This window comes from Cervus canadensis, chromosome 8 (genome assembly GCF_019320065.1).
Source record: "Cervus canadensis isolate Bull #8, Minnesota chromosome 8, ASM1932006v1, whole genome shotgun sequence".
NCBI lineage: Eukaryota > Metazoa > Chordata > Mammalia > Artiodactyla > Cervidae > Cervus > Cervus canadensis.
In genome coordinates, this window is record NC_057393.1 from 14,139,584 (window position 1) to 14,153,712 (window position 14,129).

At 43.2% G+C, this 14,129-nt stretch overlaps 1 protein-coding gene across 1 annotated transcript in view; it reads right to left on the reverse strand.

Annotated features, from left to right (window-relative positions):
- Positions 1 to 134: 134 nt before the first annotated feature.
- SLC18A2 (solute carrier family 18 member A2) overlaps positions 135 to 14,129 on the reverse strand; it is a 40,434-nt gene continuing 26,439 nt past the window's right edge. The window contains exons 11-16 of the mRNA XM_043475333.1: positions 11,620 to 11,698; positions 11,400 to 11,451; positions 10,498 to 10,561; positions 8,515 to 8,634; positions 8,240 to 8,373; positions 135 to 2,555 (exon numbers count right to left, since the gene is read on the reverse strand). Of these exons, the coding sequence (XP_043331268.1) occupies positions 2,451 to 2,555; positions 8,240 to 8,373; positions 8,515 to 8,634; positions 10,498 to 10,561; positions 11,400 to 11,451; positions 11,620 to 11,698 (554 nt within the window). The 3' untranslated portion in view covers positions 135 to 2,450. The remainder of the gene's footprint in view (positions 2,556 to 8,239; positions 8,374 to 8,514; positions 8,635 to 10,497; positions 10,562 to 11,399; positions 11,452 to 11,619; positions 11,699 to 14,129) is intronic.

A 14,129-nucleotide genomic window follows, 5' to 3' on the forward strand; every position in this document is an offset into this window, starting at 1 on the left:
TCTGGAGTAGATTTTACCTGACGTCTGCAAGCAAAAAAAGAATAGTTTTTAATTGAATATCCACAGTTAATATGTTCTCACATATTTTATTCTGATGATATTATCTGGTTAACAAAGGAAAATAACAGGCACAGTAGTGTTCAGAAGATTTATTAGGTAAACTAGCTAAAACAGAATGTAGGTGGATACACTTAGCAGTCAAAAGAAAGAACTGAGTATTCATTGCTACCTCATTAAATTTTTTGTATCTGTTTTGCTAGGTACAAGCATAAAAACCACCTCTGCTCAAAAAATAAATAGTTCAGAGAGCTGTGTGTTCTTTGTTCTGATACACACATTTAAAAACAGCCCCTCTTTTCATAGTTTTACCCACCCCAGAATATTATTCATATGAAAGACCTTTCAGGTTTTTTCCTCATCAGATACAGTTTTCCCCCTTTTGCTCTCAAAACATGTCTGAAAAACATTTCTCTTTTATATGATCTCTAGGGATCACCAGCAGACATGGCTGCCAGTCATTCTTGAAGAGACTGAAGCCTTACAGGCAAAAATTTTAAAAGCTATATAGTATTAGGAGTGGGGAGAACTGCAAACCCTCCAAGAGAACTGATTTGTAGTACATTGTTTTTTAAGGGTCTCCCCTAAAGAAGTAGAGAACAATCCCGCTTTTTTACTTCAGCCACAGAAGCACCTCCAGCAAAGCAGAGGCCTTGTGTGAGTCGCCCAATGCAAATACATGAGTAGGAAGCCAGTTTGCTTCCAACACATGCACTTAAAAAACCAGACTTCAGATCAAAGCCCCACAAAAAAGCTTCATGAAGAAAATGGAAAGGAAATATTAGCTACTTTCTTAGGGAAGTAAAAGGTAGAGTCTTTCTAAGTTAACAGAAAAAATTTTAGCTTTACAAAGAAACTGACATTAGGTAGTTTTTGCTTACTATTACAGAACTACAGAATGAACAAGTGTTTTTAAGACATTCCACACTATCTTCATATCATACAAAATGATGTAAACGGACAATGTTCACTAACAGTACTTACATCGAAAAGGCACAGCAACGTTATCATGCTCAGAAAAACTACATCACACAGCGCTAGGTGATACAGTATTACATAGACAATTTTAGATGTTTGGGTTTTTTCCTGCATGTGAAAGGGAGTGTGCCCTGACCACCCTATTATTTTCACCTGTTTTCCTAACACGATCCAAGATAGTTTTATTCCTCCTTCATCTTCATCTAGAATAATAGTATAAAAAAAATTAACAGATCCCTAGAAAACACTTGACTTCCAGGTAAAAGAAAATTATAGTCTGATTTTTTTTTTTCACATCACAGCAGCTATTAGCTTTTTAAATTTCTTTTCTAAAACTTCAGCTAGATGTTGATATATCTCATCATGCTTAAACAATCCTAATAGTATAAGGATTTTCTATTCTCAATCTTTTGTCGTCCAGTAAGACAAGTATGTATCTGAAAGGGAAAGCTTCTAGTTGTTCATAATTATATATTTGGGTGCTTTTCTCTGCTTTCAGAATATTCACTGTTTTACCCTTATTGACTTTAATGTTTGCTGCCAACCACAAGACATGTAAACATATAGTTTACAACCATCCGCTTCCAGGCAGGTGATTACATAGAAAACTAATGCCAGCTGAGATTCACGGATTAAATCTGAAAGATGATTGACTCAAGTTCTTCTGCATTTGCGATAACTAGCTTTTGCCTCATGAATATATTGATAGTACAGTTGACCCCTGAACAACATGATTTGAACTGCATGGGTCCACTTACATGCAGAGTTTTTTCAACAAATACAGACTGCAGTACTACGTGGCCCGTGGTAGGATGAATCCATAGACGTGAAATCACGGATACGAAGGGCTGACTGTTTTCGGCTGTGTGGGGTGCTGGCATTCCCAAACCCTGTGTTGTTCCAGGTCAACTGTAATTCCAAGTTCAGTAGCATTCAGTGTCACTACATAATATACGCCGTCTTACTTGACTCTGTTTTTCAGACTTCCTTCTAGTTTCTCATTGTTGGAAGTGTCTCGGAGATAATGTGTGCTTTAAACACTCATTACCAATATTCAGAAAAAAATATAAGACTTTTTTTTGCCCAGGTGTTTGTGAATGTAAGTTAAAAAATTATATTTGATTTGGATTCAAATATTTATAGATTTACACTATATTTCGTCAAAATATATTGTATAATATTTAATAAAATCAAATACATAAAATAAAGTTTTCAACACTATTTATACAAACCCCTAGAAAAGCTGCTTTTTCTTTATAAGGCCGTTGGCAATCGATCATAACCATGGAAAAGAAAGAACCTTTGGTTGTATGGACTTTCACCAGGGATGAGTGGTACTAAGACAGTTCTGGATGAGTCATTTCACTGGAAACACTGTTTTATACAATTAGGTACTTGGAGGACTTTTCAGGGTCTCAGTCACTTTCAGATTCTTCATCCTCACCTATTGGATACGACTGGCTGCTATTCTGAGTGTACATTTTTGTTTTAATGGGGCAGTTGTGATCCATGAGGATAGCCTAAAAGAGAGCAGAGTGCAGATACATGAACTCACTGGTTCATAAAGAGAAGACAGAAACTGGTTAAGACAGGATTAGTAGTTTGAAAACTACCTACAGTACCACCCAATATTAACCAACCAGTAATCTGGTGCAACTGCCAGGTGCCTGGCCTGAAAGACCTGGCATTCTAAAGAGTGGAAATTCCAGGCGGTAGGAGGCAGCAGAAGCAGTCTCTGCAGTGTTCCTATTATATCTGCCAGGGACCCTAAGTCAATTTGGAGGAACCTGTAAGCTATGAAGAAAGGGGTATGCAGGTTAGGTTAAGTTTATACTTAGGGTGGGGGGATCCTCCTTAGTAAGGCCACAGGTACGGCCCCTTTGGTTTCCCTGGATTAAGCATCACAGGGCCCTTACCTTTTAAAATATGGCATCTCAGAAGGACGTCTTCCCAAGTCCTGGCTGGCCTCTTCTTGCTCAAGTGTGTTTTATTAATAAAAAGTATGTTTCTCTCATACACATAAAAATTCTATGTGCTCCCTTGTAACAAAAACTTTTTAAAGATCAATTGATCCTCAGTTGATAAACATCTTCAGTTGATAAGCGCTATAGTCATTATTCCTCCTGGAAGCATAGGGACCAAGCACGTATGTGATAGCTTGATCACCCTCTGTGTAGGCATAAGGGTCAAAGAACTTGACCAAGAGATGCTTGGCTAAATGGGGTAGATCGAGCCCAGGCGGCCTGTGCCAACGTCTGCTCTGGTGATGCTCCACAGGACAGCCAGGGGTGCAGAGCATGACATTGGGTGCAACTGAAATGGATTCTGTCACCAGGCACGTCTTTCAGTTTTCCTCCACGTAAGCTATCCTGCCAGTGCCTTTTTGTGCATTTGAAAATCTAAATGGCAACATTTATCTGGATTAAATTAATCTTCTGTTGGCCTATTGCAACCTATCTTGGCACTTGTCAGCTGCTCCTCCCAGTTCTTGTCCCACAGATTTGATAAGCTGCTGTGTCTCCACTCAGCCCTTAACCCATTTATCATTTCCCAAGAAATTCTAAAATGATCTGCCATGTGGCCTGTGATGATAAGGACTTCCGTGACTCTAAGTTAGGCTGCCAGCTCAAATTGTCAGCTGCAAATTCAACTCTAGTTTTTTGGGGGGTTTTTTTTCATTATTATTATGCTTCCTGCCAAGTGAATTGATACATGGACTTCATGAGGAGCTCAATTTTTAAAAAGTAAGTAGCTAAAGTGATAGCAGGATCCTTCTTCCCACATGGGTGTGTGCTTGTACACACAAGCTTTAGCCATCAAGAGCTCCATGTCTTGCCCCTGGAGTCACAATCCTCAAAGAAACGTGCCCAAGAATCACTCGATGGGGCAGGTTAAACATCGAATCCCAGGTTCCTACCCTTAGTGATCCTGGTGTCAGCGTGCTGTGAGAAACACCACCCGACTTACGTGCGGCATCTTCTGGGACAAAGCAGGGCCACACAGCTGATGACCGCTTACTGGGCACCTACCAGATGTGTGCTTCAGGCCTTTAAGGTCCTCTCCCAGCAACTTCAGAACCTCACTGCACACAAGTGACGGTTCCACAGGGTTCGTGGGCAGAGTGCTTACTGGGAGTCTCAAGTGCTTGGGGAAAGCACAGGAGAAGATAGGGGTGGATTTGAAGCTTGCAGGGCATTATGTAAAGCAGCCTGCCTTTTTCCCCAACCCTCCTCCTGACCCCCAGATCTGATGTTGAGGCACAAGGAGACCATCGTGGGAAAGCCGAATCAGACCCAGACTGCAGGGCCCTGAATGCCAGGCAAGAGGCCTTATTAACCCTCAGGCCCACAGGCGGAGAGCCAGCCTTGGAAAGGATGGCCATCCTTCTTCCTTACCACAAAGGCCTCTCCCCTGGCTAGTCCACCATCATACCATACACTCTATAGACTTAAGGACCTCTGGAACCTAGCACTGGGCACATAACAGACCCAATTTAAAAGCTGCATTGCAAGGGAAGAAGTTCAGTCAGACCAATGATTTGGCATTGTACAGAACTTACAATTAGCCAAACTGGATTTGCTGACACTACCTGTACCAGGTAAAGGAGTTTTCTTTCTTAAAAGATCATTTGTAACTTTTAAAACCTAGCTTACTACCTTCTGGACACTTTTTTGAAAGATTTATTGTGCCATTTTTTTTTAAGCTATATAAGATTAAGCCAGATGGCATGTAATAGTCCAAAAGTGCCACGAAAAGAGAGGAATGAACAGCATCAAGTGGGTAAGTCACGGGCATGAGGGACGCATCCAGAGGGGCCTGGGGAGCAGCCTGGTAATTAGAGCCGTCCATGCACTGCTGTGGGGAGAAAGGTGTGTTTGACCCTCAAGTGAAGTATAAAAGAGGCGGGTGCAGGGGATTGTCATTTGTATTCAGGGCAAAGCCCGTTCCTGAGAGTTGAGCTCCAGTCCTACCAAATGCCTGGTTTCATATCAGACACCGTAGAGTCAGGATTTCCAAAGCAGTAAAAACACGCTGGACCAAGTGAAGTGTAAAAATAACACAAATACGAAGCTAGGACAGTGAAACCGTCAAAGTATTAAAATGTAAGAGTTCCAGGCTTCAAGATATTGAAAGATACCAGGGCTCCTGTGTGCTAGAAAAGACTTATTTACCACATTATCTTTTTTTTTTTAATAAAGTGATGGTTTTGCATCAGGATCAGCCAGTAAAAGCAAGCTACAGTCCTCAAATAGCCTACTTTCCTGTCTGAGCAACAATTAGAAACTTGAAGAGTAAGACCTAAGTGGTTGTTTAGTCGCTAAGTCGTGATTCTTTGCAACCCCATGAACTGTGCAGCACGCCAGGCTCCCTGTCCTTCACCATCTCGTGGAGTTTGCTCAAACTCATGTCCATTGAGACCTAAGAAATGTGCCCTATCTTTAAAAAAAATTTTAACCTGAAAAAGTCCATTCCAGAACCCAGTTTCCTCACTGGCTACTCTGAGAACCAGAGGCTACAACCAATCTCTTGTAAGTGGAATGCAGTTCCCTCAAATGACAGAGCTGGTGTTTCTTATACCTGCAGAGGGACTAGAGTAACAGGCTTTTCTCTCTGCCTGTTTTGATAACACTAATTTAAAACAAAACAAAGCAAAAAAACAGAAATCCAATAAACCAAATGAAAGCAACACTTAGGTGCTCACAAACTGGTTCATGATTGGATGACTTGGGAACCATAAAACGGCACTCGAACTTTCCATTTCGAGCTTAAGTCCACACACCACTTAATCAGAAGGCTTCCTAATGAAGGAATTACTTGCTAAGGTTTGTACGCCTTCTGGCTCTCCCGTCCCCTGCGCCTGGTAACTGCTGATCCTGAATGCCGGCACTTGGTATTGACGCTTCTCAAGTGGGTGGTAATCGATGGCTTCTCCGCCCTGGCTCGCACGGCTTCCTGCCCTGGCTGCCTCCCATCACTCAGTGCCATCGGCTGCTTCCTGCCTGCACAGTGAGTAGGCAGCGGCTGTTGGCTGCCACCTTCCGATGTCACCATCGTGCCCCTCAAATGGATCTGACGTGATGCCTTCAATTACAGGCATCAATTATGGGCAGGGAGACACACATTCTCTCTGGTTTTCAATGATTCATCTTGCTAGGCACTTATTAAGGGACATTTTACAGTGGAAGTAGCTCCTGGAAGCCTGGCCCTCCTTATCACTTTGCCTTTCAGGATTGTCTCTTCCATTTCCTTTAGCACTTTTCTTTTTAAATGAACTAAAGTCTTGGTTTGAATGTGGGGAGAGGCACAGAGGCTTTCTGCCCATCGTGTGTGGACCCCAGAGCGGGAACTGGTCCCCTGACCTCACCCACTTCCTCCAAGACCTCAGATAAGCCCTCAAAGCTGCTACTGACAAACGGATAACACCGCGGCCACTAACGTCCGCTGCTCGGCAAGGGAAGCCCAGTGGGCAGCGCTGGGTTATGAGCGTTCTCATCTCCCAGAGAGAAGAAGGGGAGGAGACTGAGGGAGGGACCGCCGGGCTGACAGAGTACGTCAGAGCTAGGTAAGACAAGAAAGGAGGGTGGGGTTATGTGGAAACGATTGAGAGCTTATTGAGCATTTATTGTGTACAGATATGGGGGCCACACTCCACTGGAACTCCTTCATTGAATCCTCAAACCACCCTGTGAGGTCAGGTCTAAATCGTCTTCCTGTGAGACAGACAGCTCGGCTCCAGGGCCCTGTGCTACCTCCTGGGTCTGATACAGTCTCCTGGGTGGCAGAATCATTTGTAGGTGATTTTTTCTTTTTTTTTTGGTCAAATAGGGTTGGGAGTAATCTTCATTCAGCCTTAATCAGATTGATACGGTGGCAACAGAACAAGAGCTATTTTCTGGGATTGCACAGAGAATGTCCTGACTCTGATGGGGGCCAAGGTACTCTGCCAGGGTCAGACAAAGGTGGCCAGGGAACTCAGATGACCAGGCTGGAAAGCAGGAAGTGCCCTGAGAGAGATGAGAAAGTTGTTCAGAGCTGGGGAGGTGTCAGCAAAAGAGGAAGAGTCAGATAGGTGTGAGTAATTCAAAGATACCTACTTAAATCCTATATAATAAAGGGCACAAGACCAGTGCTCAGTGCTGGATACACTTCTTAAATATACTGAACATATTAATAAATGCCCAAAATGCCCAAAACAAAGACTACATACAACTCAACTTCAGGGTCTGTGTCTGTCTTTAAACCTACTCTTTGGGGAAGGTCATGAAAGGGGCAATTAAGAAATGCCAAAGCCTTAAAACCCATTTCAGTTCAAATGTCATGGAGAACTTCTGATGTACTCCCAAGAGCACAGTGCAAGGGAACCTACATCCATTACTAAACACAAAAATACCACCTACCCCGGCCTTGCTTCTCTCATTCACTCTTAATCTAAGGCCCTCTTCTTTCAACCAGATGAGTGTCCATCAGCATCGAATATTTAAAAAAAGTCAGCAGCAGCACCGCCAGGTATGAACACTTATTGGAAAGGATAAAATGACTGATGCATTTCAAAATTCAAATTTAGAATCGATAAGTTTGAATTTGTTCAAAAGGGGAACACTTTATACTCAATACTATATCTCGCTTATAGCTAGGATTCTGGTCATGAAATTATTAACTTAAACGTTATAAAGATGTGCTCACATGTGCCCAAAGGTACATAAAACAATGTTTTTCCATAAGTGTCTGTTACCTACATCAAAACCATCTCCAGACTCTTATGCAATAAAGACTAAGACACTACTACTGAAAATGGTAAGGGTTAAGAGAAAAGCAGACAGGACCAAAAAAGGTTGATCTTAGGAGTGAGCACCAGAGGCAAAAAAGTTATGTTCAAGAGTTCAAGAATCTTTGAAAATTAAATTGTTTAATTGTTAATATAAATCTATGTTTATATTTGATTGACAGAAGAGCTATATTGATCGCTAATCTAGGTATGAAAATTATTTCACTCTTCAAATGTATAAACATAATGCTTGATACAGTCAAAGAAGTATCTGCTCTATGCAGTATAAGCTAAAAAGGAACTCTTACCATTTATATTTGGGGAGTTCTGTTCAAAAGGAGTAGAAATATATTTTAGAACCAAGCCATAAGGCACTAGCCAGAAGACCATGCTAAAATGATCAAGAAACACTTAATTGCAACCTAAAATTTTTCTTACCATTTTTTCTTCCTTGGCAGGTGGACTTCGAAGAAAAAAGCAGAGAGGAGCAAAAAGAATATCAATTATTCCGATAATTGTCATGAGCCATGGAAATCCAATTGCCTTTGCGATAGCCCCACCAGCGGAAGGACCTTTCAGGAAACAGAGAATTAGATAAAGCTCTCTCTAAATGTCTTGTAGGCACAAAGATGCAAAGGTTTAAATAATTTTCAGTAGGCATTATTAGTTTGCACTGAGAAAAAAAAGTTCTTTTGGAAACCCAATGTCCTTACCTATGGCATATCCCATACAAAATGCTACATCGGCAATGGCATACACGCTCCCATAGACGGACACGTGCCGCAGGTCGACCAGGTAGCCCATGATGGGCATCATTGATGAATCCACCATGCCTGTGGACAGTCAGGGAACACAGTCTACAGAAAAACTGATGGAAACCAACAGTGGGCTGAATGTCAATGACTGTGTCCTAACCTTACAACCCTGCCAAGATTCTTCACTGCTGTCTGCCAAGTCTTGAGGCAAACTCCCTACAATGTACCTTTCACTGAAGACAGACCAAAGGTGCCTGAGGCTGGGACTGGAACTCAGACTACCATTTGCCTGTTCCCTGCCTTGCCTCATCGTGTCCTCCACTGTCTGGGAGATGGCACGCAGTCCTCTAGGGACTTGCCTGCCATTCTGCAGACCCAGAGGGATGCTGGTTACCGACTGTGTGAACCCTGAGCCTGTCTCCTGTGGGTGCTTTCCTGATTCACTATTTTCTGGTCCACGTTGTCCTCTGCCCTCAAAGAGTGGGTACACTACATGCCTCACCCAGCCTCCTCCCCACCCACAGCTTGGCCTCACTCTTAAATTATGAGAGTTAAAGTCGGAAAGCATAGAGAGAATCAGAAGGAACCAGAACAGGAAAGAGTATGAGGGACTGCCCGGTCCTACTCAGGAAACTAAAATCAAAAGAGGTTTGCTCATTTAGTTGGCTAAAACACCAAAAACCATCACCACTGCCAAGACCTGTATTAGAAGCTCTGGTCTCTAGAATAGTCAGGGAACAGGAAGCATAAAGAAAGGACACGTGTATTCGGAGTTCTAAATCCAAACCCCTGGCTGGCTTAGCATCATCGTGCCTTATCTCTCTGAACGTCACTCTCCCCATTGATAAAATGGAGATGATAATGATTGGCTGAATGAGATGATGGCTGTGAACACATCTGGCAGGGCATTCAAATGTCAGCTCCCTCACCCACACCTCCACAGAGGCAGGAGGGTAAGGGAGATTTCTTGCATTCAACTAGTATGTGCTGACACCTGAGATGTGCAAGGTGCTGGGATAACGAACAGAGCAAAGAGTTGAAATAAATTATGATTGTGAGTGATGCTATGAATGTGCTGTGAGAAGCTGTGTGTATGTATACATATATGTATGTGTATGTGTATACGTATGCACATAAGCTGGGATAACCTAGCCTGGTCTAAGGGGTCAGCAAAGGCTCCATCCTCGCTACTGTACCAAAGATCCAACTTCTGCCTTTACCCTGGACAGGTTCACCTTTATCATGATTAATCTGTATATTATAAATGAGAAACAAGCATGTGCTATTTATCTAAAATATGAATGAGATTTTTCCTAACATATTACTTACTGTGCCTCACACTGCTACAAAGACTTGTCCCCTTTGCTTGTGAAAATTCCCACAGTACAGCTGGTCATCAATGCATCAGTAACCTTTTCTGTACCAAACCTTATTGAAAACTACATGTGAAGCCTTTGTCCCCCAGCCTCATATGAGAAAGTCTGTGCACAGATATGAGCCCAAACAGATGGGTTCTGAGTAAGCAGTTCTCCTGTTTGCCCAGGCTCAGCAGTGGAGTATCATTTTGCTTCTGTAAATATCAGGCTTTTACAATACTGGTTTTCAGGAAATAAATGACTAGTTCATGAAAGCCAATATCTGTGGACAATCTACAAACTGTACATGAGCTAAGCTGCCACAGTCTCCTGTCAAGCTTCTAGAAATTTTATTATTGAGTAACTATAAGGCTGCCCAAGTAAGGACTCTTTTCTTGTTGTTGTTTTGTTTTTGCCACACAGTGCAGCATGCAGGATCTTAGTTCCCCAGTCAGGAATTGAACCCAAGCCCTTGCTGTAAAAGTGCAGAGTCCTAACCACTGGACTGCCAGGGAAGTTGAGGAACTCTTTCTTGGTACTGGGAAACCCAAGTTTTAAATTTAGGCACAAGGCTCCAGTGACTTACCAATTGCAAAACCAACTCCGAAGTTGGGAGCTATGAGTCCATAGATGTTTTTTGCAAGAGGAATCTGTAAGAGGAAATACATGTTATGCCAAAAGAACATGCTATTCAACTCTGAATTATCATAGGAAGTCTTAAAGAGAGGTTTCTCTGGCCTGGTATGTGTGTCCCCTTATGGAGGAAGTAGCAGGAGGGGGCAAGATGGGGTTTGGGCAAAAGACGACCCTCCAAATCTTTAATAGAGTTGAAATGGGTTTTGTGAAAGTTCAGCCTAGTCTATACTCCATTTTTTTAATAGTTATTTTTATTTATTTGGCTGCACTGGGTCTTAGTTGCAGCACGCGGGATCTTTAGCTTCAGCATTCGAACGCTTAGTTGCAGCATGTGGGATCTAGTTCCCTGACGAGGGATCAAACCCAGGCCCACTGCACTGGGAGGGCAGAGTCTCAGCCACTGGACCACCAGGGAAGTGCCCATACTCCATTTTTGAAAAAACCAGAAGGTCTCATTTGGGGTAGATATTAGCCTTTGGTAGAAGATGTTTTACTCTAGAAAAACATCTTGCTATTGTTTCTGGCTGGTTGCCCTAAAGTGTTCAAGATACTGTAATGTTTTAGATGCACAGGGAGGGGGAACAAGGTGAAATAAAAACAATGTAATAAAACATTCTAAATAATTTCCAACTGACATAAAATAAAGATAAACCCTTTGGAGAATCTTGTCCGCAGTTTTTAACATGATAAAAAATGAGAAGAAAAGGGAAGATTAATAAAACTAAGTGTCAACAAACTTCAAACTGCCATATTTGTTGGTGATTCTTGCCCAAAGCAACAGTTTCATTTACAGGTTATTTCCACCTGCCAAATGTCATCTTTTTTTTTTTTCAAATGTCATCTTTTACTCACACATAAAATGCTCATTCCGACAATTATCATTCCTAGAAGAGCACAAAGCCATCTGTCAAAACACAGAAAAGCACATTAAGAAACGATTGTCCCCCCCATCCAGGTTTTCAGTGGAAATCAAAACAGAATCAAAATAGCGAAGGTAGAAACACTTGGGGTTTTTTGAAGTAAGCACGTTACCGTAACAGAGTGAGTGTTGAGTTGTTTCATTTCATCTTACCTCCCCATTTTGTGTGCAAGGATCCCGAAAACATTGGTTCCAATGAGATAAGAGACGCTAGCTGGCAAGAAAGCCACGCCTGTAAATTTATGAAAGGGACACCTTATCAGTACAGATATCAGTCACGTGTGAGAAAAACTAATAATTGTGAGGCACCACGCTTGTGATGAGAGCTGAGGAAATGAAGCCCTGCGACCTGCACCCAAGCAGCTAATATCCGGTGTCTGATGGAGCTAGTCTGGACCCCACACGGCTTATCCGTCCACACGAAGCCGCCAGCCGCCACGACACTCCAGAGATGAGATCCCTCCCTCTATCGTGGGCTTCATCTCGCCCCCACCTCTGCCTGGTGGCGGGCTTTACCAGGGGAGGGGGCAGTGACGGGGACAGCTCCCGGCTGTGGAGCTGTCAGCTGCCACCCCACACAGGCAGTGAGCAGTGCTGGTTATCTGCTCCCAGGTTCCTCCCTTCGTGTTTGTGCAGAGGAACAAAGACACAGGCACTGACAAAAGTCAGGAACACTGAGATGAGCATAAAGAAAAAAACATTAAAATTCTCCCATGTTCTATCACTCAGATAGTCCCACAGTTGTTTTCCCTTGCAAGTTCTATGTACATAAATAAATGCGTAAGCACAGGAGTTTTGTGTCTTTAAAAAAAAAAATTAGTATTATACCTACTGTTCTACATCCTGCTTTTCTTTTTAAGATTTATTTATTTATTTTTGGCTGTGCTGGGTCTTCATTGCTGGTCAGGCTTTTCCCTAGTTGCAGCGAGTGGGGCTACTCTTCCTTGCAGTGGCTTCTCTTGTTGGGGACCATGGGGTCTAGGGCCCACAGGCTTCAGCAGTTGCAGTTCCTGGGCTGTAGGACACAGGCTCAGGAGTGGCACACGGGCTTAGTTGTCCCATGGCCTGTGGGATTCTCCAGGGATCGAACCAGGGATCAAACCTGTGTCTCCTAAAATGACAGGCGGATTCTCTACCACTGAGCCACTAGAGAAGCCCCAACCTGCTTTCAATTACCTTATGGACATCTGTCCACGCCAGATAAATAAGTAAATAAGTATGTGGTCATTTTTTTGTGGCCAAATCCTATGTGACTGACAGTTTCATGGTTTCCCAGGAGAGGAACTTTGCAAGCCCCAAGCTAAGTTCACAGCTGACGAGGGTAATGGTTGCCTTGAATGTACCTCTGCCTGGAATAGGAAAGCCTACTCAAGCCAGCCCACGCTTGGTGGCCAGGGCATTTGTCCACATCAGCTCCATCTGGTCTCCATCCATCTTTAGGGCAATAGGACAATCTCTTTTCCAAAGATGGCTTTTCAAAGTTTTAACACTTCTGGTGTTTTCCCTTGAAATCCAGAAATACCAGGTTGGTTCCTAAGCCTTGTCCACAAGTGGTAAACGTTGCTTTGTTCCCAATCATCTGATTGCATAAATTAGATATGCAGAGGGATACCAGATGGTCAGCAGGTCCCCACTCACTCCAAAGGCCCAGGGCCAGAGCCCTTCTCGTACAGGCAGCTCACCAGCACACGAGCAGCAAGTGTGATCTTACCTCTCCAAAGACACACTGGCTTCCACTGCTCCCCCACAGGCACTAACTAACACAAGCCATCAAACTCTCAGATACACAGTATTGAAGGGAATCAAAAAGGGGGTATATGTAAACACACAGCAGACTGCACTTTGCTGTAAGCAGAAAGTAAAACAACATTGTAAAGAAACTGTGATCCAATAAAAATTAATTAAAAAAAAAAAAAACCCTCCAGAAAGGCCGAGCTTCCCAGAACAGAAGGTACTTCAATAAGTGATTGCTTACGGGAGCTAAATCTAAAACCAAATCATTCTAGATTTGATAATCTGGAAAATAACAATTAAATGCGATCTCATTTCGCGTTCCAGGAAACCATTTCCGTCACACTTAGCAACATACAGTGGCCACATAATTGCTGGGGTGACAGGACACAGCAAACATCACCGACAGCTCATGAGTGCTGGGCTGCGGCAAAGACAATGGCCACAACGTGGTCCTGGTCACCGTGAGAGCCTCTTCAGAGGATCAGAGGACATCTGAACTACGACATGGCCGAGCTGGGGACGCACACAGGTGCCAGTGCCGTGCTCTGGGAACCAGAGTCTGCAGCTGCAAAGCTCCCCAAAGCAGCGAGTGTTTAAACCTGACCCTGGAAGGGGCATAGCAGAGAGCTAAATTAGTCTGGAGATGTAAGAAATCATGAGGGCCTTTGTCTGAGGATGAGTGTCAGGAAGGCATTAATGAATGAAGCATGCAAACTATCAGAAAAGCGGCAGCATGGGTACTGTGATAAAGAGCTGCTGGCATTCAGCTTCAGCATCAGAGAAACAAAAGGAAAACAGAGGGGGAGGCCCCAGACCCACCTAAGGATGCAGCTGCCATTCTGCCCAGACAATGACTGCCCTGGGGGACTGAAATCCCAAATGAGACGATCTGGTTTTTCTAGAAAAGTTGGAATTCCAGATTCTTACAA